The 24,274-nt window shown below is 45.4% G+C and overlaps 2 protein-coding genes across 2 annotated transcripts in view; one reads left to right on the forward strand and one right to left on the reverse strand.

The window, feature by feature from the left end:
• RSPH14 (radial spoke head 14 homolog) overlaps positions 1–24,274 on the reverse strand; it is a 74,090-nt gene continuing 49,816 nt past the window's right edge. Inside the window, exons 5-7 of the mRNA XM_068157101.1 lie at positions 2,541–2,766; positions 1,172–1,305; positions 1–242 (exon numbers count right to left, since the gene is read on the reverse strand). Coding sequence (XP_068013202.1) covers positions 1–242; positions 1,172–1,305; positions 2,541–2,766 — 602 coding nt within the window. The remainder of the gene's footprint in view (positions 243–1,171; positions 1,306–2,540; positions 2,767–24,274) is intronic.
• The window catches only part of GNAZ (G protein subunit alpha z), a 49,936-nt gene continuing 41,060 nt past the window's right edge, over positions 15,399–24,274 (forward strand). Inside the window, exon 1 of the mRNA XM_068157237.1 lies at positions 15,399–15,860. The gene's annotated coding sequence lies outside the window, so the exon portion shown is untranslated. The remainder of the gene's footprint in view (positions 15,861–24,274) is intronic.

A 24,274-nucleotide genomic window follows, 5' to 3' on the forward strand; every position in this document is an offset into this window, starting at 1 on the left:
TCAGCAAGGCTTCCAGCGGATGACGCTGATGGCAGTGGTGGCGGCTCTCCTCACCGTCTCGCAGGGGTCACTCAGGCACTGCTCAAGCATGGCCGCGTGCTCCAGGAGCGTGGTGCGGCCCTGCGGGAGCTCGGCTAGCATGGTGAGCGCTTTGAGCGCGCTCAGTCGTGCTCTGCTGCTCTGCTCAGTCGCCAGCCTCAGCAAAGGTGCAATGGCTCCGGCCCCCAGCGCCGAGAATCTCCCTGTGGGGGAATAACCTGCCTTGAAATGTGCTCTTGAGTGCTGGCAACGTGCTCCTGAGCTGCTGCTGTCTGCTGCCTGCCCAGCTATGGCTCTGAGCACGCCAGAGAGTGCAGTGCAAAGAGCCTGGACAAGCTTTTGCTTGGAAGCCAAGGCTGGCTGCCAGATGGGTATTGGTAAGAAAAGATCTTTCCTAGGTAACCTTCTCTGCCTTACACGTGATTATTTCCAACAAATTACCCAAGAACATTTGAGGACAAGCTGTTTGGGGAGGGGGGTGTTGGATGCCTTAAGAGCAGCCTCCATTTCAGTTATAAAGACACTTCAAACGCTGAGATCCACTCCTGTGTTGCCTTCAGAAGCCAGAGGGATGGTTGCAGAGGAGGACTGGAAGACAACTGCTGTTATTAAGAGTCTTTGATGTCTAATTACTCATTCATCAGACTGAAAATTTAGCAGTTAGTATTTTCAGTGCTATGTAAGTTACTTGGGAGAGCTACAGCCCTTATTAACATTCATTTCTCTCCCAGCTGTGAGAGAGAAATTGCCTCTAACCACAGAAAGCATTTGCAGGAAGCAGTGGTCCTCTGCTGAGCAGCTGCAGGTATGGGATCTCTGGTGCTCTGCACTTGCACAGAAAGTGTTTCCCCTCCGGAGCAGCACTCTGGAGGGAAATGATGCAGGTGGGGGAGACGAACAACTTCTTGACCTCTTTTAGGTGAATGGAATGTGAGACAGACTGTCCCCCTGGACACTAGGAGGGGGCAGCAATGGTTGCTCAAGACAGATAAAGAGAATGTCCTAATCTTAGAGTTTCTCAAAGAACTTTACCTCTAGCAGAGGACTTGGGGGGGGGGGGGGGGGGGGCAAACTTTTGTTGCTAGGTTGCCTTCGAATTGGATTTCCAGAAGGTATCCCCTCTGCCTCTCACCCTGGGGTTTGACAGTAGCAAACATCAGTGCTCCTGCTGCACTTGCTTGGACTTCAGGATCTGTGTCTTCCAACAGGCTCACCAGTGCAGCAACAACTTCTTCACAGATGAGGCTTTTTCCCTCTGGGTGAGTCCTGCAGAGAGATGTGTGAGTTGCTGTCCTGAGCCGTGTGTGCTAACCATGCAGCTACCCACAGCTTCTCCCCAGGTCTGCGCCCCTGTAGCCCTCCTTTGTCCCGTGGCAGCAGTGCTGGCACAATCCTCCTTTCTGTTCTCTTTACAGTCACAATGTCCTGACTATTGGACAGAGGGCAAGCACCATTGCCCCCAGAGAAAAGCAAGGGGGTGCCTGTGCCTGCTGGCTGCCGGTTAAATCTGCTTGCTGAGGCAGTACTGATGGCATCACATTAACCTCGGGGTGGGGCTTGACACTCACGGTAGGTGACCATTTGCCTTGCTTTGTTTTACTTTCTTTGCCACACTGGATGGAGAGTGATGGGCAGCAGCATGTGCCAGGATGTAGGATGAGGTGTCCTAATGGCCACTTAGTTAGAAACCTACCTGTGGAACCCTCTACACATTCTAAAATGTGCTAAAGTATGAGTCTGCAATTCTTCTCCCAGGTCACTTTTCCCTCTTTCTTCCCAGCCTCTCGAGTGAAGGGCATATATAGGCACCTAGGACAGAGCTAAGTCCACACTCTTGTTGCATTTCACCTTTCTTTTTGTGCCTCATCTTATCTACACTCTTATCCTGTAAGACCTCATCTTGTTACAGGACATTAGGAAGTGTTTTGTGCTAGCTGGTTTGTAAACTATGTGATCTGCAGACATCTGCTGGGCACTGTTATTATATTTTGTGGCTGCAGACAGTGACTGAAGTTGTTCCTTTCAACCAGTGTTCAATACTTGAACATAAAGATTGCTTTTTCTGATCCATCACTGGCTTATGTAGCAGCCTGTGCCAGAAACAGCCTATTTCTGTCCTCAATCACACTGGAAGTTTCCCAGGATCTCTAATTTTTGGCAAGAGAGCAGTTGTCCAGAAAAATAAGGGAGCTTCCCCCTCCCTCCATCCATAGTGGTCAAAACCTTGTTTTCACATGACTTTTTCTCAGCAGTGCTGAGAGTACCAGGAGAAAATCCTGATTTCACTGCCAGTGCTGAAGACAAACAGGAGAAAGAAGGGCATTTCCTGACTAGCATCTGTTCTCCTGAGTGAGGTTTTTAGAGGTCCTCTACCTCTGTGTGCATTCAGGCTGGTGCTGCTTTTCATGTGAAATGCATAGTAGAGCACATCTATGAACCACTGCCACTGATGCACTGATAGTGTTACCTTGGGCTTAAGAATTATAGACAGATATCTTTACCCAGCTGCTAAGAGGACCCAAGCTGCTTTGCTTCTGATGGCCACTGTTGGGTGCGTGAGCTTTTCCTTCAGGATGGTAACAGCACCACTTGCTAGAGCTTCAGAAGCCTCCAAATGGAGACAGCTGGAGAGTGTGTCAAGGATTAGCTCCTGGATTTCATCCAGCTCAGTCTTCAGTTTGAGGAGCAGTGAGGGAATCAAAGCAGCATGCAGTACGTCAGCAGCCCCTGCAGGAGACAAAGGAGGGACAGGGCTGAGGTGTGAGTGCATGTTGTGTTCCTACCTGCACTTTGCATTTCTGGATAGGATCAAAATACTCAGAGATGTGGGACTGAGAGATGGAAACTACAACACTCTGTCCATAAGTGTTCCTCAAGAAGCTTGCCCAACAGTCTTAGGAAGACACCAGCCCAGGTCGTAACTAAAAAGGCAATTGCTCCAATGCTCCCAGTTTCCCTCAGTGATATTTCTCCTAAAATTACTCTTCCTAAGGAAGTGCAGGGAATAGAGATCTATAAAAGTCACCTTTTACACAGCTTTTCTAACTGTTCTCAACATGAACAGGTGCTAAGAGATGTTCAGAGGTGAGCCCTTAGAGCTCATACTTTGATTCTCCCCTATCATTTCTGTGGGGGGAATCAAGGCTGTGGAACCTGCCAGCTTCCTCACACATTTCCTTGTTATTCTGTCCTGTTGAGCTTTCTGGCAGTCAGTATTCTTACTGCTCCTAAAGGAAATTGCATCAAAGGCAGAAAGAGCATCAGTTGCCCTGCAAGTGATGTCTTTGCTATGAGCAAGTGTCTGCTTTGTACCAGTTCTTACACTTTCCTATGTCATCACTGCAGTAGCAGTGCCTTGGGAAAGCAGGAAGCAGAACGTACTGTCCACCAGCAGCTCTGTGGAAACACAATTCTCCAGCTGTCTTGTTGCTAAGACTGATTCTTTGGTTGCTAAGAGAAATGTGGCTCCTTTCAAAGTGATTCATATCTGGTTAGATAAGGAAGTTTTGTGGATAACAGTCATCAAGGTATTTCAGATGAATCTCCACAGTCAGGGATAAAAGGACAAAGGGGAAAGGTTTTAATGGCTCCAGGAGTGCAGGGCAGAAATCCCTCAACTTGGCAGCCAAGTGAAGAGCATGGTTCTGTTCTAGACCTCATTCTGCTGCATATATTGCTGAGGTTTTGCTGGCATTGGGTAACTTCTTATCTTCTAACTTGTTAGGATCCACTCCTGTAATGCAAATGCAAACACTTAGAGGTGATGTTACAACTCTTACCACCTGTGCTACATTTGGAGGCCAGTTGCTGTGAGAATTCAGAGAAGTAATAAGGAAAACCAGATACAGAGAATTAATTCTTGCAGTCTAACAAGATTTTAAAGCTAAGGAAAGGGAAAGCAGGAGGGGATGTAACAAAGGAGACCTGCACTGCTGGCCTGGCAAAAGGCTCTGGGAGAGTCCCTGAGAGGGAGACAGCTGGCAGAGCTGACCCCGGGATCAGCCTCCTTTGCCAGGGACTGCAGGTATTTGGATTGTGGGTGAGAGCTGTACACAGAGAGTTATGGGTGGGCTGGGCAACACTAAGGATAAGGCTGGGAATGCTCCTTTCATTATGCAGTTCCAGGAAGGAGGGAGTCCACTAACAAACTGCTCTCATGCAAGTAGCTTAAAACTTTCTCAGCTGACTTATCTGACAGATCTTATCCAGCACTGGTTTAGCTATACTTCCCAGTGGTCTTTTGAAACAGCCTATGAAAGCCAACACTGATTGCTCCCAAACTTTTGAAGAGAAGAGCTTACATGTCTGTGCGTGTGAAAGTGGGATGCCCAGACTGCTCACAGAGTCACCCTGTACATGTCTGAGTTCTGGGATGCTGTGGAAATCAGGAGAAACCCAGACTTTGGGAGGTACAGTTCCAAAGGCAGGTTAATGGAAATCAGGAGAAACCCAGACTTTGGGAGGTACAGTTCCAAAGGCAGGTTAATGGAAATCAGGAGAAACCCAGACTTTGGGAGGTACAGTTCCAAAGGCAGGTTAATAGATTGGACGTCATCGACTTGCAAGTTACCATACCTTGGAGCAAGCACCTATCTATTGCACAGCTGCTCTGATAGAAACCACATCTGGACTATGTGACCTTAAAGTCACTCCACTCTTTCTAGCTAAGATAACACACTAAATGCAAATGTGAATAGAATCATAACTTAAGGGGAGCAAAGACCTGAGGTCTAAACTCCCAGCTCCTCCAGAGCCTTTGTGTAGCTTTAGTTCACACTGGCACCTGTCTTTCTTGGGATGGTGTCTCACCATCAGCATTTCATCACCTCCTTTCACAAGCCAAGGCTTGCTCCTGCACAGAGCAGTTAGCCTTCTGGCTTGAGAGGAAGAGGAGACTGTTCTTGAATTTCACTTTCCAAGCCTTCTGTACCAGCTGTTGCTGTAGCATTCTGGCCTGCTGAAAGAATTCTAGCTTTCTTGTGCTGGGACACATTTTCTTTCCCAGACAGGTTTCCATTGCTGTTCTTAGCACTTGCTTTCAAATACTAAATAACCATCCTTCACCTCATCATCTTCATTTCCATTTATAGTTTCCAGCAATTGCCTCTTTCTCAGAAACTCCTTGCTAACTTACTTCAATTCTCTTGATTATTCTACCATTGTATTGCCAGTAAGTTCCACCAGCATTCAGGTTTCTTTTCTCCTCTGTGTCTTTCACTTTCCTGATGTATTTAACCAGTACATTCAGCTGCCAGAATGCTCAGTGCAATGAAGAGGATGCTGGGAAGGCCATCAACAGAACCAGGAAGAGACCACCTAAAACTGAGGCTGAAATTTCTAGGTGGACATTCCTTGTGGTTTTCCCAAGGGAACCAAAGGGTGACAAGTGTAGGGAGGGAAAAGGAAACAGAGAGGAGACTAAATTAATGGAAAGTTGTTTGGGGGTTACTTGTAAATTAGAGCAGTCTGAGATCCTTGTACCTTGCAGAGCAAGCAATGGGAGGAGAACGCAGAAGCTGGTATTTGGAGCAGTTCTGTACCGCAAAAAGTGGTGGCATCCTAGGGCTCTGGATCTCATTAAAATGCTGCCCTTTCTTGGGCAGAGGAAAGTAGTAGGGAAAAATGTTTTTCAAATGTGAATAGTTGCATTTGCAGCTCCATAGTTAACAGCATTATTGATCTGTTTTTCTGAGAATTTGTAATCTTCCCTTGGGCTGCTTTCCATCCCAGCGCTCATCTCAGTGCTCCTCATAACCTTATGGCCACTCTCAGCCTCCCTTTCCTGACTCTTTGTATTCAAACACCCCAAAGAGGAGTTGCCATTTATTCTGTGCTCTCAGGATGGCTGCAGGGCCTGTAAACAAATTAAATTTAGTGAAAGACAAAGGAGTCATTTACAGTAGGCAGCAGTGGTGTTTTGGTTTGGATTTCAATTACATAAATCAATTTAATCTCATTACAAATCCTTTTTCTTACAAATGTCAGGTTTCAGCTCAAAGCCATTTCAGTGTTTGTTTTAGTAAGGGTCTCGAGCATGGCCATCAGGAGAGGCAGCAGTATGATGGAGTGAATTAGGGGTAAACACAGATTCTGTAGGGTATGAATGTTTTGTAACACCTCAGATGTCTCTGCCATGGTCACACAGCTCTTTGAAATGCTCAGTAATAACATTTCTGCTTGGGAAGGGGTACACAAGGCAAAGCAAAGCAGAGCCAGACAAGATCAGAGGGAAAAATGCTGCCTGGCATTGAGGTGTGCACTGCAGCTGTGTGAAATCCAGGGTAGGAGCTCACTAAGTGTGAGGACCCAAGTGATCCTGACAAAATTTCGAGACCTAGCAGCTCTCCCTCTAGCACTGCAATAGCTGAGCACTGTTCTAGAGGTAGCAAAATGTGTGCTGGTTACACCAGGGAGTGCTCATGTACTTGGTGCTTGCATGGTGCTTTCTTCCCCAGTGACAAGATGACCACATAAGACTCCTCCCTGGCAAATGTTTCTTAGCTTCTTGTTCACTACTGTTGAGATTGAAAACAAAGATTATTCTTTAGACTGCCTGAGAAGCTTTCTGAGTCACCAGTCACAGGAGCATAGTTGGAGAGCCCTGTACTAGCTAATTTGATGGTAAGATTCAGCGCTTTGAGTCTCAGCGCTTCCATCAGCAGGGCTGTGGCAGGGAGCAGATTCAAGGCAACACTGCTATAAAGCTGGACTGGCATTTCCTTCTGGGAAATTCAAAGCAGGAGGTAGAGCACATGAAATCAAACAGAACCCACCTGCCCATCAGCTCCAGCAAGTCTTCTAACTGCAAAGGAAAGCTCTGCTGACACCTTTGAAAGTCAGAATGTTTTCCTCCTCTTTTCAACAGTTCTCGAAGTCTTTCAGTGACAGTTTAGCAGCAATAAACAGCCATGTCCCAGAGGATGCCTATGGCTAGAGAAAATAAGTATCTTTTCTCTTACAGGACTGAGGAATGGGAAGTGCCTGTTGAAATGACACAAACAGCTACTAGGAAATGAAGAGAGCCGAGGCAAACCCTACAGAGACTGGCTTTGGACTGGGAATAATGAACAATGCTATTTGAAACCAGGACCATCCTAAATGTACCTTGTGTGGTGCATGTGCACACACAGCATGCAGCCAACTCATCCTGCACACATATTGGTCACACAAATTAGGAAACTCCTTGGCTTTTATTTCTATGACAAAATACATTTCCTGTTTTCAGGGAAAGCTTTTGAAATATTGTCAAAATCCAAGACTGAAAACAGCCCAGAGGTTTGGTGGGAGTTGTTTTGCCTCTTGTACTTTGTGATGTCAGCCTCCAAGTTATCCATTTCCTTTGTAGGGCAGACTTTGCTAAAATGCAAGACGGTAGCAAAGCAAGCTGGCATCCATACTACCTGCTCCCATGTCCTCAGGCAAGTTGCTTAAGAGCAAATTATAGCCTTGAGATAACTACTCCCAAAAAGCTGAGCCTCACCCACTGATTTGCTACCTCACTTCAGATTTTCCAAGTCAAAATGTGTCTATTATTTTCTGCTAGTCAGGAATGGAGACAGGTAGCTAAGAGAGGAGACTAAGCCTTAACCATGAGAGACTGCTGACAGTCTGCTTCCACAAGTGCCTGTTGTGATCTACAGCTTTGACAGCAAGCACTGAATTCAGTGAGTGTGGCACCAAGAAGGTGCTCAGGAGGGAACCTGGACTGGCACATCTGTGAACACTAACTTGGGGCTTACACTTGGAAGAGAGCATATGGAAGGTGTTAGCAATTGCTATAGCAAGTTTCAGGCACAGAAACTGACACTGATCTAGAATTACTGTGTCACATGCTGAAGAGTTTTATCCTGACAAATTAATGCAAACTTATTTGAATTTGTGAATCATTGCACAGACTGGAAGACAGCAAATAGTGGTAGCACACAACAGGAGGAGGTTAAAGGGAACGTGAATTATTGTACCAACACTTCTCTTGTTTCCATTTTCTTAATTGTTAGCATGGCAGATTTTTTTCCTTTTTCTTCTGCTTTAAAAACCAATCAGCTAGAAATTTCAAAGAAGAATAACCTGGAGAAAGCATAGTGTTGACAAACCCACTCCTGCATTTGCTGATCCAGTGTGCTGGCAAAGCTGCAGTAAGTCACTTTTACCCTACAGCTTCCACTGCTTACACTGGTGCCAAACTGAGCACCACTGAATGGTTAGAGCTGATAAAACCTCTAGGAGAAGAAGGATGCAGTGCTAGAGGTGGGGGAAATTCTTTTCAGCTTCAGCTGGTCTGGCTTGGCAGTTTTGGTTGAAAGGAGAGTAGAAGCAGCACATCTTGATCAGAGCCATGGGCCCAGATGGCTACACGCCGTGAGTGGTGCTGTGTGGGAAGACAGTCGGCTTCCATGCTTTCTCCTGACCCTGCAGATGCTGCCTTTGCATGGCAAGCCATGTTCCCAAGGAAAACTGCTTCAACTACTCAATGAGAACAGCCCTCTGCTCTTACTGAGGTAAAGTAGTGCTTCCCAGTATGTTTTAGTCTGTATTTCATTTCCAGCAGTGAAAAATTCCTAAATCTTAATTGAATACAAGACTGCCAAGGTGTGGGCTGCTTTGAGGATGATTTGTTTTTTGAAGTGCCTTCCCAGTAAGTGTTACTTTTGGGTTGAGAGCCTTATTTCTGCAGCGAGCTGTAAATCACAGCTGCTGGCTGAAAGGAGTCTCTCACAAATGGGCAGCTCTTAGCAGTATTCCTATTTTCTGACTAGAGCTGCATTGCTGAATGAGGCTCTTGGTGACTGAACAAAGGTACTCTTGCAAAGTGACCTTTTTATAATTTCTTTGGAAAACAAGTAGTGCACAACAACAGTAGTCTATCTGGACTGCAGCAAGGCCTTTGACACTGCTCCCCAAAGCAAACTCCTGGCCAAGCTGTCAGCCCCTGGCTTGCACAGCAGCACTCTGCGCTGGGTTAGGAACTGGCTGGAGGGCCGAGCCCACAGAGTGGTGGTGAATGGTGCCACATCCAGCTGGCAGCCAGTCACTAGTGGTGTGCCCCAGGGATCAGTGCTGGGCCCAATCCTATTCAATATTGATGATCTGGATGAGGGGATTGAGTCCATCATCAGTAGATTTGCAGATGACACCAAGCTGGGGGCAGGTGTTGATCTGTTAGAGGGTTGGAGAGCTCTGCAGAGGGACCTTGACAGGCTGGACAGATGGGCAGAGTCCAAGGGCATGAGACTGAACACATCTAAGTGCCAGGTTCTACACATTGGCCACAACAACCCCATGCAGTGCTACAGGCTGGGGTCAGGGTGACTGGAGAGCAGCCATTCAGAAAGGGACCTGGGGGTACTGGTTGACAGTAGGCTGAACATGAGACAGCAGTGTGCCCAGGCAGCCAAGAGGGCCAATGGCATCCTGGCCTGTATCAGGAATAGTGTGGCCAGCAGGAGCAGGGAAGTCATTCTGCCCTGTGCTCAGCACTGGTTAGGCCACACCTTGAGTACTGTGTCCAGTTGTGGGCCCCTCAGTTTAGGAAAGATGTTGAGTTGCTGGAACTTGTCCAGAGAAGGGCAACAAAGCTGGGGAGGGGTCTGGAGCACAGCCCTGTGAGGAGAGGCTGAGGGAGCTGGGGCTGCTTAGCCTGGAGAAGAGGAGGCTCAGAGGAGACCTTATTGCTGTCTACAACTACCTGAAGGGAGGTTGTACCCAGGTGGGGGATTGGTCTCTTCTCCCAGGCAACCAGTGACAGAACAGGAGGACAGAGTCTCAAGCTATGCCAGGGGAGGTTTAGGCTGGATGTTAGGAAGAAGTTCTTCACAGAGTGATTTGCCATTGGAATGGGCTGCCCTGGGAGGTAGTGGAGTCACCATCGCTGGATGGGACACTTAGTGCCATGATTTAGTTGATTAGATGGTGTTGGGTGATAGTTAGATGTGATGATCTCAAAGGTCTTTTCCAACCTGGTCTGGTCTATTCTATTCTATTCTGTTCTGTTCTGTTCTGTTCTGTTCTATTCTATTCTGTTCTATTCTATTCTATTCTCACAGTGGAATCAACCTCTTGCTTAACCTGGACTAAAATCCTAGGCCTAGCTTCTGTAAACATGCCACGTTAAGCACAGAGCTTCAACAGTCCTACTGTTGTGCTTTGCTTTAAGAACATTATAGAGAGAGGGTGTCCAAAACACTGTTAAACAGAAAGAGAGGATTGTGCTTGTGGCAATAAGAGAGAGCAGAAGGAATTTAATCAGCTGAGAGAAATGATTGCCATTTTAATATGCTTTTAAGAAGAACCTTGTTCTAAGTGTGCCTGAAAACGCCATGAGGGGAAAGATTTGCTGCAGTGTGAGCTCCTTTGCTGGCTGAAGGCAACATAACGTGCTTGGCCTGTCTCACTGATTCCATCACCCAGTTAGACAGAGGGACTCAGAAGGCTGGTAGCTTCCCAGGGTCACTTTGGTGTCTGAGGTATCACTTGTCATATATGGATTAAGACCTACAAGATATTTGGGCAAGAAAGCCAGATGGGATACACCTGAAAGCTGAAAATGGTCTTAGGGGCTGAGTGGTTTCCTCAACTACTTCTGTTTGCTGTTTGCATTGATCTTGTGTGCGTCATTGGCGGTGCAAACACTTTGAAGGAGAGAAATGGAAAATCCCAAACCCCAGCAGTTTCATACCAAGTTTACAGTTTATTGTTATGGTTTAATTTATTTTATGCCATTTTCTACTATTTTGTCACTAATGCAGTCAGAGACCAAAGAGCCTTTACTACAGTTTTTCATCCAGCCACCTTCACAGGAGAGGCAGGGATCAGTTCTAAGTGGCTGAAGCTAAAGCTACCGCTTTGTGTATCCACCTGGTACTTCAGCAGTGGTGCTGGGCTGCTGGATGGATGCGTGTCATGCCTTTATTGTTGGTGTAGATATAGAATTAGCTGCAGGCCTGACAGGGAATAGGGGTACAATTATCTAAGCTAATGTCCCCAGCTCTTCTTCTACAGCTTCCCAGCATTACCTTCAAACAACATTTTCAGCCTGTTTGTTTTTAACTACCAATTTTATTCCTGTTCCCCAGTCATGCCAAAGTAATAACAGGGACAAATAATAGTGCCTGCTGAAACTGCAGCTATATCTCACATTTCCTACATGAAGTAGGATCATCAGGTATAAAGGATACAAGGAAATGTGAAATCCAATTATAACATTTTTTTAAGCACCTATTAAAATGATGTGTAATTCTTTTAAGCTTCCAATTTGATACTTCTCAGCTGGTAAGAACACCAGTGAAAGCCCAAACCCACTTGAAGTCAGTGCATTTCTCCTTTTTGTTTGTTTGTTATTGCAAAAAAATAAACAAACCTTCAATTCCTACCTGTATCCTCCAGTGGGAGAGACCTACTTTCAATTCACTGCCTCCATGAATAATTTATGATTCTTACAAAGTGGAAAACCTTCAAACAGGAAGACTGCAGGAGAGATGAGGGCATCCCAAGAGTAACCAATAGCCTGTTGCTCAGCCCATATGCTGGGAAATCTGTAGCTGGTACTTTTTTGTTTAAAAGCTTTGCTTTCAAAAAATTCCTGACCTCGTTTAACTGCATCTCCTTGGGTGTAATTCCCCAAGATCTTTATACTTTGATCTCAAGTGGTTTTGTCAGTTGTTCACGCTTCACCTATCCTTTGGTGTATACTTTACTAAATGATCCCCAATTTTTTGTTTTGCCCTTAACAGTGAAGAATGAGGCAAGAATACTTTTGGTTGGTTGGTTGGGGTTTGGTTTTGGTTTTTGTTGTTGTTTTGTTTTGTTTTAAACATGATGATGCAGCCTTTCAGGATGGCTCTTTACAAAGAACTACATTGCTTTATCTTATTTCATGGTACCTCTGTCTGCAGCTGCCTTCCCACGGAGAATCTGGAGGAGCTGGAGTCCATGTGTCCGTCAGGAAGCCTTGGCTTAGTGGGGCCTGCTGGGTAACGTTACCTGCCCAGGCAGAGCAGCACATTGCCCAGGGCTGCAGGCAAGCTTCCAAGCAGCTGTCCACCAGCTGCTGGGTTTAATGCTTGTTTGTCTACACTTGGCTTCAATCGCAACTTCTGACTCAGCAGCTGAACACGTAACTGTGAACTGCAAGTACAGCAGGTACATAACAAAACCCTGGAGGAGCTATGTGAGGCACTTCGGGTTTGTGGGTAGGGTTTTTTTGGTGGTTTTGTTTGGTTGTTTGTTTTGGTTTATTCTTCTCAAAACTTTTGTCTGTTGAAAAACTGGAGGAGTTCTTTTCTTTAGCTGTCACTCATTATCTGAGTTCACGTTCTCAAATGTCTCCCCTGATTTGACCTCACAGGAAGAGTAAACAGCTGATATTAAGTGAAACCCTCAGTTAGCTGAAGCATGTGAGAAGAAAATCACAGACGAATTTTCATCAAAGCCAAATGAGGTCAGGCTGATACCACCTGCTACAAGGTGCATTCATGATTTTTTTTCCCCCCTCCATCTCACAGTCACTGGTACAAAGCAACAATATGCCAGATAGTTATAAATATCAGATCCCAGTCATCTGTACTTGATGCTATTTTAAACTCTTCCATGTGAGAAAAATGGTTAAAAATAAAAATACAGCCTTTTTATTCTTCTCTAAATGTTCTGTTCAGCTCTTCATGCTCAAAGAGAATCACAGACCCATCTATAAATATCTAACCCAGATCTACAATTGCTTGTTAAAAAGAGGGTGTTTGGTAGAAAATTGAATGAAATACAAAATGTCTTTTATTATATTTTTATTACAGACCAGATGTGGCCTCTCAATTTACCCTCTATCATTTGGAGATGTACATTCACCAAGAACATTGCATGTGTGCATATAAATATTTTGATGTTATCATGGTATAATAAAGGGTAATTGATTAGAAAAATCCCTATGGGATTTTCTGCTTAAGAGCACATTTCTGGTTTATCACTGTTTTCTTCCATCTAAACATGTATGAAAGCCTCTATTTTGATTGATCCCAAACAGAAAGCAACAGCAAACAGTCGAGGATTTGGCTTTTGGTCAATGAACAGCACTGGCAAGTTGAGTGAAACTCGTGTGGTTAAGGGTCCCGGTGAGCTGCACATCAGCTTACACCTTAACAGTCAGATGGTGCTCCCTTCATGTTAAAACCTGCTCTGACATGGGAAAACCTGGCAACCTGCCTGAGATGGAAGAGAGAGCGGGAATTCAGTCAGATCACCATGGGGCTCTCAAACTACTGTTTACTATTTTCAGGCAAAAAAAAGTAATGCAAGCTCCTTGCTTTCAGTATGTGTTTGTATGTTTTCAACCTATCCAAATACAAAGAACAACGATCAGAGAACTGAGCTAAGAGAGCTGAGCTAAAGAACTGTGTTTTTTATGCCATCTGACTGGCATTTAATCACCTGGCTATGCTATTTTGAGATGCATTTCTGTTTAAATTCCTGTGGGAGCTTAGCTGCGATTACCAAGTGCAGTTGATGCATGTTGAAAGGTCCTAATTGGGAGTTTCTGGATGTGGGACAAAGTGAGACTGAAGAAAAGTTAGACATAGCTGCTGATTGATTTTCTAGATTAGCTGGGGTTTAACTCTACTATTAATCAACAGCAAGCTCCCATACTGTGGTGCTGAAACACCACCACCTAAACTTCACAGAGAAACCCCTGTTCCATTACTCATGCACTGCATGCTCCTAATTCCTTCGCTGACAGAGTTTGCTCTACAGTTGGGTGCCTCTCTCCAAGCTGCAAGAGAGCAAGCATTTTGTTATGGCAGCTGAAAATACCTAAAGAGGGTCTGTGAATGATGATCTTCCTGCCCAGGATGATGGTAGCTGCTGCAGTTATTCCTGGCACATGTGTGGAAGATACTTTTTCTCACAGCTAAAGTACAAGACTGAAGGTAGAGGTAATGTGGCAGTTTCTATAGTAACTACTTGTTCTTCATGGAACAGCAGATGAAACCTGCACACCTGCTTATTGTTCTTGTATCCTATTAGCCAGACTACTCAGTTACCACAGATACAGCTTTTTATTCTATTCCCTTGCCAACAAAACTATATCAGGGATTTATGCAATTGGAAGTGAAAAACAAAGCATTAGCAGCATTTTCAAATCCACCTCTGTGTGGTCATATAAATGCACCAACAGACACAGGGCACACACCCTGAGAGCTGAAGTGTCCAGATAAACCTGCAGAGATTCTGTATTGTTTTAGATTAAAGCAGGACCAATTTATGATTTGAGTATTATCATGTTGCTGGGAGAACAATGCAAGCTATGTATGTGACATTTCTTTTGTGAGGGTGAGGAGTTTACCAGAACAACTTTGCCAATCTGGAGGCAGTGGCAAACTCCTCCAGTGTGAGCATGACCTAAGATTCATTACTTACATGAAAATTTCCCTCACGTGGTATACAGGTTCATGGCTCTTACTTGTCTATGAGAAAAGGAATGTTGCTACATTATGTTTTACACTAAATAGTTCATTATTGTGATTCACTGATGCTGCAGCTCTGATGATACAAGTACTGGAAATGGAAAGGAATCAGATGCTTTCTGCAGTATATTGTTAGCCTTGTTGTGAAGGGGCGGGGGGGGGGGGGGGGGGGGGGGAGGGAAGAAAAAAAGAAGCCTGCATTCCCTCTGTCTGAAAATCTCTATTGCTATCTCCTGAAGAAGTGTATCAGTAGCAGATTATGTTTACAGAATTAGCAGTGTAGGGAGAAATCACAGCTGATTGATCAAGGCAACTGGTATTGTGGTATGGCCAAAAGGGAAAAGATACTAGAAAAAATTTAAATAGAATTAATGAGCTACAGAGAAAATGATACTCAGCCTTACTGAAACCCAGCTGTAGTAAATTACACAGGCAAGGAGGGGAAAAGAGAAAGGCAGAAGAGGAAAAGCAGAGGGTATGCAGGGTAGCAAGAGCACCTGGGTGATGGAAACGGTGAGACACAAGGAGCAGATACATTCCATGTAGGTAAATAAACTGGATTTTCTCCCTTTACCCTTGGTTGTATCATTCTATCGTGTATGTTAACTTGTTTCCTCTGCTTCCTCAGTCCCCTCGAATACGCAAGGTGAAGTTAATCTTGGAAATCGTGAGGCTGGCAGAGGCGTGAGCTGTTCTGCTGCAGAAGACTTGGCCCGGCTGGATGGAGCCCAGAAGACATCTGCATTTGTGCCGGCCCGTGGAATGGGCAGGACCACGTATGTGCACGCGTGTTATGTAATGCGGGAGCGCAGCGCAGCCACAAGGAGTGGGAGCGGTCCACGCAGCCTCCCGGCAGCACCGCGATCCCCGTGCGCCGCGGAGCCTCCGTGCAGCGGGGCGGGGCGCGGGGGCTGCAGGGCTCGGCCGCCCCACGGGCGGGAGCCGCCGCCGGCCCCGGAGCCACCCGACGGCCGCGCCCCCGCCCGCGGTACCCCCCGCCGTTGGCTTGGAAACGGGCTGGCAGCCTCCGCCTCCTCCTCCAGAGCCAGCCCCGCGCTCCCCCTGCCCCGGCTTCCCGGCGAGATCGCTGAGCACCTCCCTGCCTCCCGCCGGGGGACACCGGACAAGTGTTGCCGTTGAAAAATATTCCTTTTCTTACGTTCTGTTTTCTAGGGAGAAAATGCGGCAGGGCCGGGCGCGCCTGCTGCCGGGGCTGCGGGGCTAGCGCCTGCGGCCGCGGGGTGTCTGCTCGCTGCCAGTTGGAGATGCTGCTGTGAGGAAGGGCCGGAGCGGAGGGAGAAGCGTCAGTGGCTGCGGGCGTTTATACGGATGGAGTGAGGAGGTGGAGGCTGCCTGCCTGGTGCCGAGGAGGTGAGTGAAAGATTCTGCATTTCTGTCTCTTAAACCAGTTTAGCCGCGAACATTTCCCTCTCCGTGTATTTTCAAAATAAAGAGACTTCTAAAGGAAGAAGAAAAGGATGTCAGGTGGAAACAATAAGCTGTGCTTTTGCGGGCTGAAAGCGAAGATGAATGACACAGTGAGGTAGAAATATTTTGCTGTGTGCAAAGAGAAAATAGTAAGGGGAGGCAGGCTGCTGATACAGTGAAAATGACCTTCTGAAGGGGTACTGGCCTTCTGCACGCCGCTGCTTCAGCTCGATCCCCCTTTGCTCAAAATTAAGTCATCTCCCTTTCCTGTCTTGGCTTGTAACCCGTTAATACCCAGTACCTGCGCCTCACTAAGATCTGTTGCCTTGCGCTCTCCTAACGATTCAGAAAGGTAATCCATTAGATTCCGCTGGTTGGGAGAAGAATCTCCACGGTCTGTAGCACCTCCTCCCAGGGAAATGCAGCCTGGCTGATGTGCCATCTGCACAGACTGCTAGCTGCTGAATTTCTGTAACGAATGCTGCCTGTCACAGCCACATCTGCTCGTTGTGAGGTTGTGGCTCTGCGGATGCTCCCTGGCCGTATGTGCTCATGCATGTGAAGGAATGGGGAGCTTTGCTTCTGCTAATCCACACCTGTGGACGGCTCCCGTCTGCAGTTGTGAGCCACAAGTTTTTTGGTGCCTCTGCATTTGCATTTGGGGTGACTGATTCGCACACAAACCCTTCGAGCCCTCATGCTTGCTGGCAGAGCTGCACACAGCAAGATGTCAGGTTAGTTTCTGCTAAGAGTGCTGAGCTGCTCTGGGTTTGGCTGCTTTGCTGTGCAGCTGTCTAGCACCCGTTCTTGCGGTATTGGTTCTGGAAGCTGCTGACCTATCCTGACTACATTTTCCTGGGCAAGATTTGAGGAAAAATTCACTGGCATTCCTCTCAGTGTTCCTTTGTAGCCATTTACTGATACTCTTCCACCCACAATTGATTTTTCTTTTGGCTCCCTGTTTCACATCATTGTGGGTCACACCCTTCGGGTGGCTGTCAGAATTGTAGCTACACAGCTTTGCACTGCAGGTCCCACAGTACTGTCAGCATCTACTTGTGGGTCTCGAAAGAGTGAATACAAGTGTGCATTTTGTACTTCCTTAGGAGATGTTGTGTCTGCCTTTATGGATGCAGACAGCTGAAGTCTGAGTGGATGGCTGAGGTGGTGTTGCAGGCAGTTAATAGTGGCTTTTCTGCAACAGGGCACTTCTGTGCTAGCTGAAGAGATGCAGCTCTGCAGAACAGAGATCATTCTGTGTTAAGTTCACTGTCTCCATCAAATCAGCTTGGAAGCTGTCATGCAAAAAGCACAGATCTTTGCCCTTGGGTAGGGGACATTATTACAGGATAGGCCTATGTGAATAGAAGAATGAAGTTGCAGTCTTCAAGAAGCCAGTGCCAGGTGCAATCAAAAGAAAACCTTTCAGTTATAGGGCATATTTAGGAGAAAAATCTCCCAACACCTCCTATTAGCAGGGCACTGACCTGCATTTTCGAGGAAGACTCCTTCTGTGTGCATCTGCATGCTTATGAGGGCAGAAGAGCAGATTACTCCTGTGTAAAGTGGTGGAGATTTCCTTCTGACAATGGACCTTACAGAGAATGCTGCACCTCCATGAGGATGACGTGCTTGTCACTTCGTTGACCACTGGTGAATGCTTGATATGACTCCTCTGGAGGCATTAACTTGAATTTGGTAACCCTCCAGTACAGCACGGTGTGGCAGCTACAGGCCTTGGCTTTGGATTTAACTGTGATAATCTAAAAATAACCGGCCAGGTAGCACTGAGGGACTGAAGTGGCAGTGTTCTGGCTGTGTCAGTTCAGATGGAATAAAGTATGTTATGTTGTATGAAACTGAGACAGAACTGAGAAACAGAAATCTGCCTTTTCTGAGGAATCTACCTGCTGAGCGGTGGCGAAGGGGATAGGTAGAAGGGATGAGAACAACAGAAAATTTAGTAGACAATAAAAGCCTAAATCCTTAAATAGTGAAGTCAGCTCTTTCTCTCCAGCTTAAGCAGATAAGGATTTTGATGGCACATAGAGGGGAGGCAGTGTAAGGGAATGATGTCTTTTTTTCTCTCTCCCCACCCAATGGACTAAAGAGAGACTCTCAATTCCTTTGGACTAGATCACAGTAATTTTACTGATTTCAGAGGAGATTCTCCAGATTCAGGTAACTGAAAAAGAATTGAATCTGCTCTGTGTAAAGTCCTGGTTCTGCTTTCACAGGAGTCGTTGGAAGTTTGTCACTGATTTCAGTGGGAGAGAGCCCAGGCTTAGTAGAAGCATGCAGGGTGTCAGTGGCTGGGTTCTCCCATGCCCTCTAGGAACAACAATGTGGAGCAGTTTTATAGCCGATTCCAGTGAGGTCACAGTCTCAATGACAAATACAGCAACTCTTTGCTTGCAGCACAAACTCTAGTTTGTAAATTAGCAATGATTTTGGTCACATTCTCTTGGCTGAGGAAATGGCATCATTATCCCCACCAATGCTGGTAGGATTTGTGCTCCCCACCTGCAGCACCACTGGCCCGCTGCATGAGCAGTCAGCTGTTCTGTTGTACCTGAGAGAACTTCTAAACCAAAACCCTGCAAAAGCAAAGGACTGACATACTTGGATACAAGCACAGCATTTGTACTTGGTGAGGAAAATGGTACCTTTTGAATGAAAAAAAGGCAGCTAAGTTTTGTTCCTTCTGATCCCTAAAGTATTCAGGATACATTCACATCCATTTGTAGTTACAAAAGATTCTCTTCAGTCTGCTTGAGAGGAGAATTTGACTCATACTTTGTATGTTATAGCCAAAGTTCACACTTTTATGAAACTTCCCAGAAGCCAAGAGTGGTGACTAAGAAATCCAAATTTCAGTTATTGTATCGATGAAAGAATAATCACAAAAGGGAGAAACTAGACACCAAACAACTGACAGCGACTCTCCTCCCAAAGTCCCCTGGCAATTTAAGGTCTGTAGAATACACAACATGACAGAGAGAGTCTAAATCCATCTTTTACTTATTCTGCTGTTAAATTTGGGGTTGTTACATATTAGCAATTGAAGTTCTTGGAGCTTTACCCCAGCGTAATCAAGGACAGGGTTTAACCCTTGCAATGAAAGCTTCCTCTCTCAGCTGTTGCTTTTCACTAACACCTTGGTGAAGCAGGATGGCAGGAACAGATGATTGATGTGGGCCATCATTTCTGTGTCACCTCCACTTTATTTTGTAGAGATTTGTTACTACTAAATACATTTAAAATCACAGCTAAAAAACCACATGGCCACATTTCAGAAGGCAACAGCTTTCCATATGTTTATTTACTTCTGTAGCTCAGAGCATTATCCACGATTCAGCATAAACTCAGCTCTCCCCGGAATCCCATTTTATTGTTAGCTATTGGACATCCAACGTATCGTTAGAGAGCACAGTTTTACCCAACAAATCAAATTTTTCTCTGCCCTGGTTTCTCTTTAAGCCCCTGATACCAGAGGGCTGTTTCTGCTCTGGATTGCTAAGTTACCACATCAAAACCCAAGTGTGATACTATTGTCAGACAATTCTGTGAAAATGACCAGTGATCATTTTGGGATGCAGGGAGGCATAAAGAGACAAATCTGAAAAACCTGGATTCAGATTCTAACTATTCATTGTGTCCTCATACATGAATGATCATGAGCAGCAAGTGAATAGAGTAGAATAGAATTAACCAGGTTGGAAAATACCTTTGACATCATCGAGTCCAGCCTATCATCCAACACTATCTAATCAACTAAATCATGGCACCAAGTACCCCATCCAGTCTCTTCCTAAACACCTCCAGTGATGGTGACTGCACCACCTCCTTGGGCAGCACATCCCAATGGCCAATCTCTCTTTCTATGAAGAACTTCTTCCTAACATCCAGCCTAAACCTCCCCTGGTGCAGCTTGAGTCTGTGTCCTCCTGTTCTGTCACTGGTTGCCTGAGAGAAGAGACCAACCCCCACCTGGCTACAACCTTCTTTCAGGTAGTTGTAGATGGCAGTAAGGTCTCCTCTGAGCCCTCTTCTGTCTTAGGGAACTACAACATGTTAATCTGGTATTTTCCTACCAGATTTATTAAGCAGTAACTCCTGGAGCTGGCAGTAGGGAGCAATTATTGCCATCATTTTTGGCTACCTGTAACTTGGTGACTTACACATGGAGTAGTTGTTGAGGCTTCCCTTATAGTTGATGAAAAGATATTCTTACAGTACAATTCATCAGACTGGTTTTAGAGCACTCCCTTAGTCTGAACAGCACTGACCTCTGAACCTGACTATTTCTCTCCACTGCCCACAGGGGAAGCTCTGAGTGACTAGCTCAGAGGTAGCCACCTACATGCATATGCTGAAATCTGGACAGATGAGTTCCACTCTTTCTGTCTGAATTATGATGTTTAACTAATCTTCACGGAGAGATTTTCCTGGTTCACTGTATATATTTGTAAGTAATAGTACAGTTGCTACTCCCTATCTACCAACCTTCTTTCCTTTGACCTGCTAGGCCAGTGGCTGGTTTGTTTCTCTCAGCACCTTACTGATGCTGTCACGTTGTGGAGGAAGGAGCTCACTAAAGCAGTACAAGTAACTCAAACATCTGATCCAGCTTTTCCTAGCATTCCAGACTATGTTCTAGCAGATATTCCCAATGTTTCTGCCCTTGACGTTGTGTGCCTGCTTTCTGTTTGCAAATGCTACAAAGACAATGAGGACTCACCACCTTCATCCTCACAGAACACATAGAGGCAAATGCAGTTAGACAACACACCAAGTTCTGCTACACAAATACAGCTGACACAATTGTGTTGGGGAAGGGAAAACACAACTCAGAGCAGAGTGTCATGGCATGGTAACAAACCCACAGCTGTATAGTGAGCTCTGAGGGGCTTGCTGCTTAGATGGGGTGTGCACCAGGATTTTAGCCCGTTGCCTTATAAAGGCAAATACATGCAGGATTCAGCAGGATCATTTTGTATCATCTAAGGAAACACCTTTCTGAAAATGATACAATTTGAATAAAGCTGGGTTTTTTAAATACAGAGTTTCTTCTCTGGGTATTTACCAGTTAGATAATTCAAATATTTGAAACACACTCACAGCACATGATTGCTCTTGGCTATAGAACAGCTATTTATCCATGAACTGGAGTGGTTTGGGTTTTTTTCAGTTTGGATATTTTATGAGGAAAGAAAGACCAGGATATTACCTGTTGGGCATCTCTAGTGTTAATGCTATGGGAGAGGATTCAAACCAACACTACAGAAAAGGGTTTTTCAATACAGTTTAAAGCACTCAAATCCATCAGTAAGTGCCTGCACATGGTGTTAACCAAATCCATTCTAAACTAAAATATAAACATGGAATAACATTCTCCAGCATAGAACAAACGCTTCTGCACTGGAGCATCTCTAAACTGCCACCAACTTGATAGTGTCCCACAAAATAGCTTTGTTGCAACTGGCCCTTGGCAGGAAGATTCAGGGTGCTGTGACAGAGCCATGTGGTAGTGACAGGTATTTAAATTATTCTCTGAATTGCCGAGATCCTCTTGAGCCTTCATTTTGTATTGCTCAGTGATGGTAGAACTCACCTCCACCAGTCATTACAGAGATATGTTTTTAACCCCTTGTCCAATCCATTTGTGTCCACAAACAGCAACTTGCTTTTGTTTGTAATTGAGTGACATTTCTGTTGGTATTTAAAATGCTAAGGCTAGCCTGCTGCCAATGTGAGCAGTTGTTCTATCATCATGTAGTTTCTGTTCCCTGACTAGAGGTGCATGCATCCTCTGATCATGTTTCCTGCTGTGCATGTTTCCAAAAGCAAATCTGAACTTTGCCTCATGCCTGTGATTACATTGGTGTGGCAAGTTTGCTTTTTGCAAGGCTGCTCACAAAGAGATAGAGAATGCTGAGGACTTGCTGTCATTTTTTGAAGTTGCAGGAACAAATCCTTGGCTGCTAATTTCAACCCTGTATTAACTGCAGCTGTTGTTTGAAAAGTGGCAAGATTTCAGGCTGAGGCCCACATCAGTGCCTCACACTCCTACAGTCTCTTTGATTCCACAGGTCAGGTAAATCTATAGTGGCCAGCAGCTGTGAAAGAATCAGGTGCCAGCAGCAGCAAGAGGCAGGAATCTATGACTTCTAACACTGCAGATGACTACTGTCCATCTTCCCTAAGAGGACTGACTGTACACTGCAGGCCTGAGCAGTGCAGTTATGTGTAACTCAAGTTAAAGTACTGCTAGAGTAATACCCTACCAACGAGCTGAGCTATTGCTTCTGTTACAGCCCTGCTCTCTGCCAGTGCAGGTTATAAACCAAGATGAAATGTTGACAGAGGATATTGCCCTGCTCTGTGACAAAAGAAGCTTGTCTCCTTGTGTTATTGGCTGAGCAACTCTACCCTTTCCCCCACTTCTGCAGTCAAGGAAACCCAGAGCAGCCACCGACAGTGTAGCCTCTAGAGATCATACCTGGAAAGTGTTCTACTTCATGCTGGGATTTAGGCAGCTCCAGCTTGGTTCTGCAATGGAGGCTGAATCACGAAACCCCACTTCTCCTTGTTCAGATCCAAGTTCAGATCAAGACTAGGAGTGTCTGTCTCTGCATTTTTGACTAATTCATCTCCAGACGGAGGTAGTCTGTGATGAATCAAAGCTTGTCTGTATGGCTGCAGCTTTGGGTGCTTTTCATGATTTGTCCATCCACCTCATTAAAAGCTCACACAAACAAGGCAATTCAAGAAAGCAATGATGTGCTTGTAAACATCCTTCTTCAGGAGGCCAGATGGAGTGCTGTCAATCTGTGCAACACTGCTCTTGTTCACCTATGATGTGCAAATGAATTTCTCTTAGCTGTGTTGGTTATGACCTGTCTTTACCTGTGTTATGAAGTAGATTTATATCTGATGGGGGTACATGAAGAGCATATCAGTCCTGTTGTTTACTTGGTGTCTGCATCTGCTTTGTCAGAACCATCCGTTAGAGATGCCATATTTTTTTAAGATGTCATTTCAAAGGATGTTTTTCAGAGTTATCTAGTTATAAAATCCATATGAAATGCTGCTTTTCACTACAAATAATTTCTTCAGCATGTAGTGGGATTGGTCAGAGGCAAGTAGAGATCAACAGAATAGAAACATAGAAGGCCAAGATGAAGGAATTTCACAAACAAATGCAGGTGTGCAAAGTGTCTGGGGTTTGGTGCTTCCTTTTCACTTTTACAAAAGCCCTTTAAAATGTTATCTCATGTGAGCTCACTCCTGCAACCAGCACAAAAGATGGGAAGGGACTGTTGAAATGTTTGTGCAGGATCCCCATTCATGCTTCTTAATGGCAGCCATGAGAAGCTGAAACCCAAACCCAAACCATGCCTCGTTCTTAAGAACTGGGAAAGACAAGTTCTCAGAATAGTGAAGAAGACACGCTCAGTGTTATGATGGCAATCTCCTGTCTTGTTCTGCTCTTTCTGTGCCACTCCTGTGTCTCTAAACCAGTAAAATCACAACTTTTGCTGCATGCTTCCCTAATGCATGGAGCCTTCAGTGGGCAGAGAGATGACACAAACTGTTTGCTTTACTCCTCCTGAAGTATTTGGGACAAATGCTGCTTTGGAAGGAGACTTGTGTCAGTGGCACTGCATCTTAACAGGATTGCTGCCAGCTGGAAGAACTTAAAACAAAATTGGAATTGCCTCAAGGTGGGCTGGGAGCTAAGTCAGCTGTGAGCTCTTTAACTGTTGCCTCCATTTGTGCCTTTGGGGGAGGTGGGAGGACATTTTATCAGGCCTTTGCTTGGAGTTGAGAAGTTTTGTGTGCCTTGTGATCTGGAACTGCTGTAGCTTTTTGGGTTGGTATTAGATAATGGCTTGTTCTCTCACTACTAAGTTGCATCCAGTGTGGAATTTTTCAGCCTTACAGCAATAAAGATGCAAAAGCTCCTTAAAAGTCACAGCCAGCATTAGGAGGCAATACCCTTGTCATCTGTTCATAGTTCTAACACTGACTCAAATAGCTCCCTTTAAAAGTCTTGAGGTTTTCTGTAAATGAACCAATGCATGAACAAACACCATGTTTTTAAGCTGGGAGGCTACAAGTAGTCACCAGGCAAGAAATTCTGTGTTACTTCCCCACTGGTACCTGAGAACAGAGACCTGAGAAGGCAGAACTTCTCCCTCACCCCTGCTAGCTGAGCAATCTGGGTGGTCTCAGAGGTGTCCTCATGCTCTCTTTTAACAAAGTTTTCAAGATACATGATTGCTCTACTGTGCATTGTGGATTTGGGCCCCCAGTAGGTGAATCTGCTTTGTGAGTGCAGGGTGCATTGGGAA

The sequence above is a fragment of the Melanerpes formicivorus genome, unplaced genomic scaffold, assembly GCF_026170545.1.
Source record: "Melanerpes formicivorus ecotype bairdi unplaced genomic scaffold, bMelFor1.0.p_v2 SCAF_36, whole genome shotgun sequence".
Lineage (NCBI taxonomy): Eukaryota > Metazoa > Chordata > Aves > Piciformes > Picidae > Melanerpes > Melanerpes formicivorus.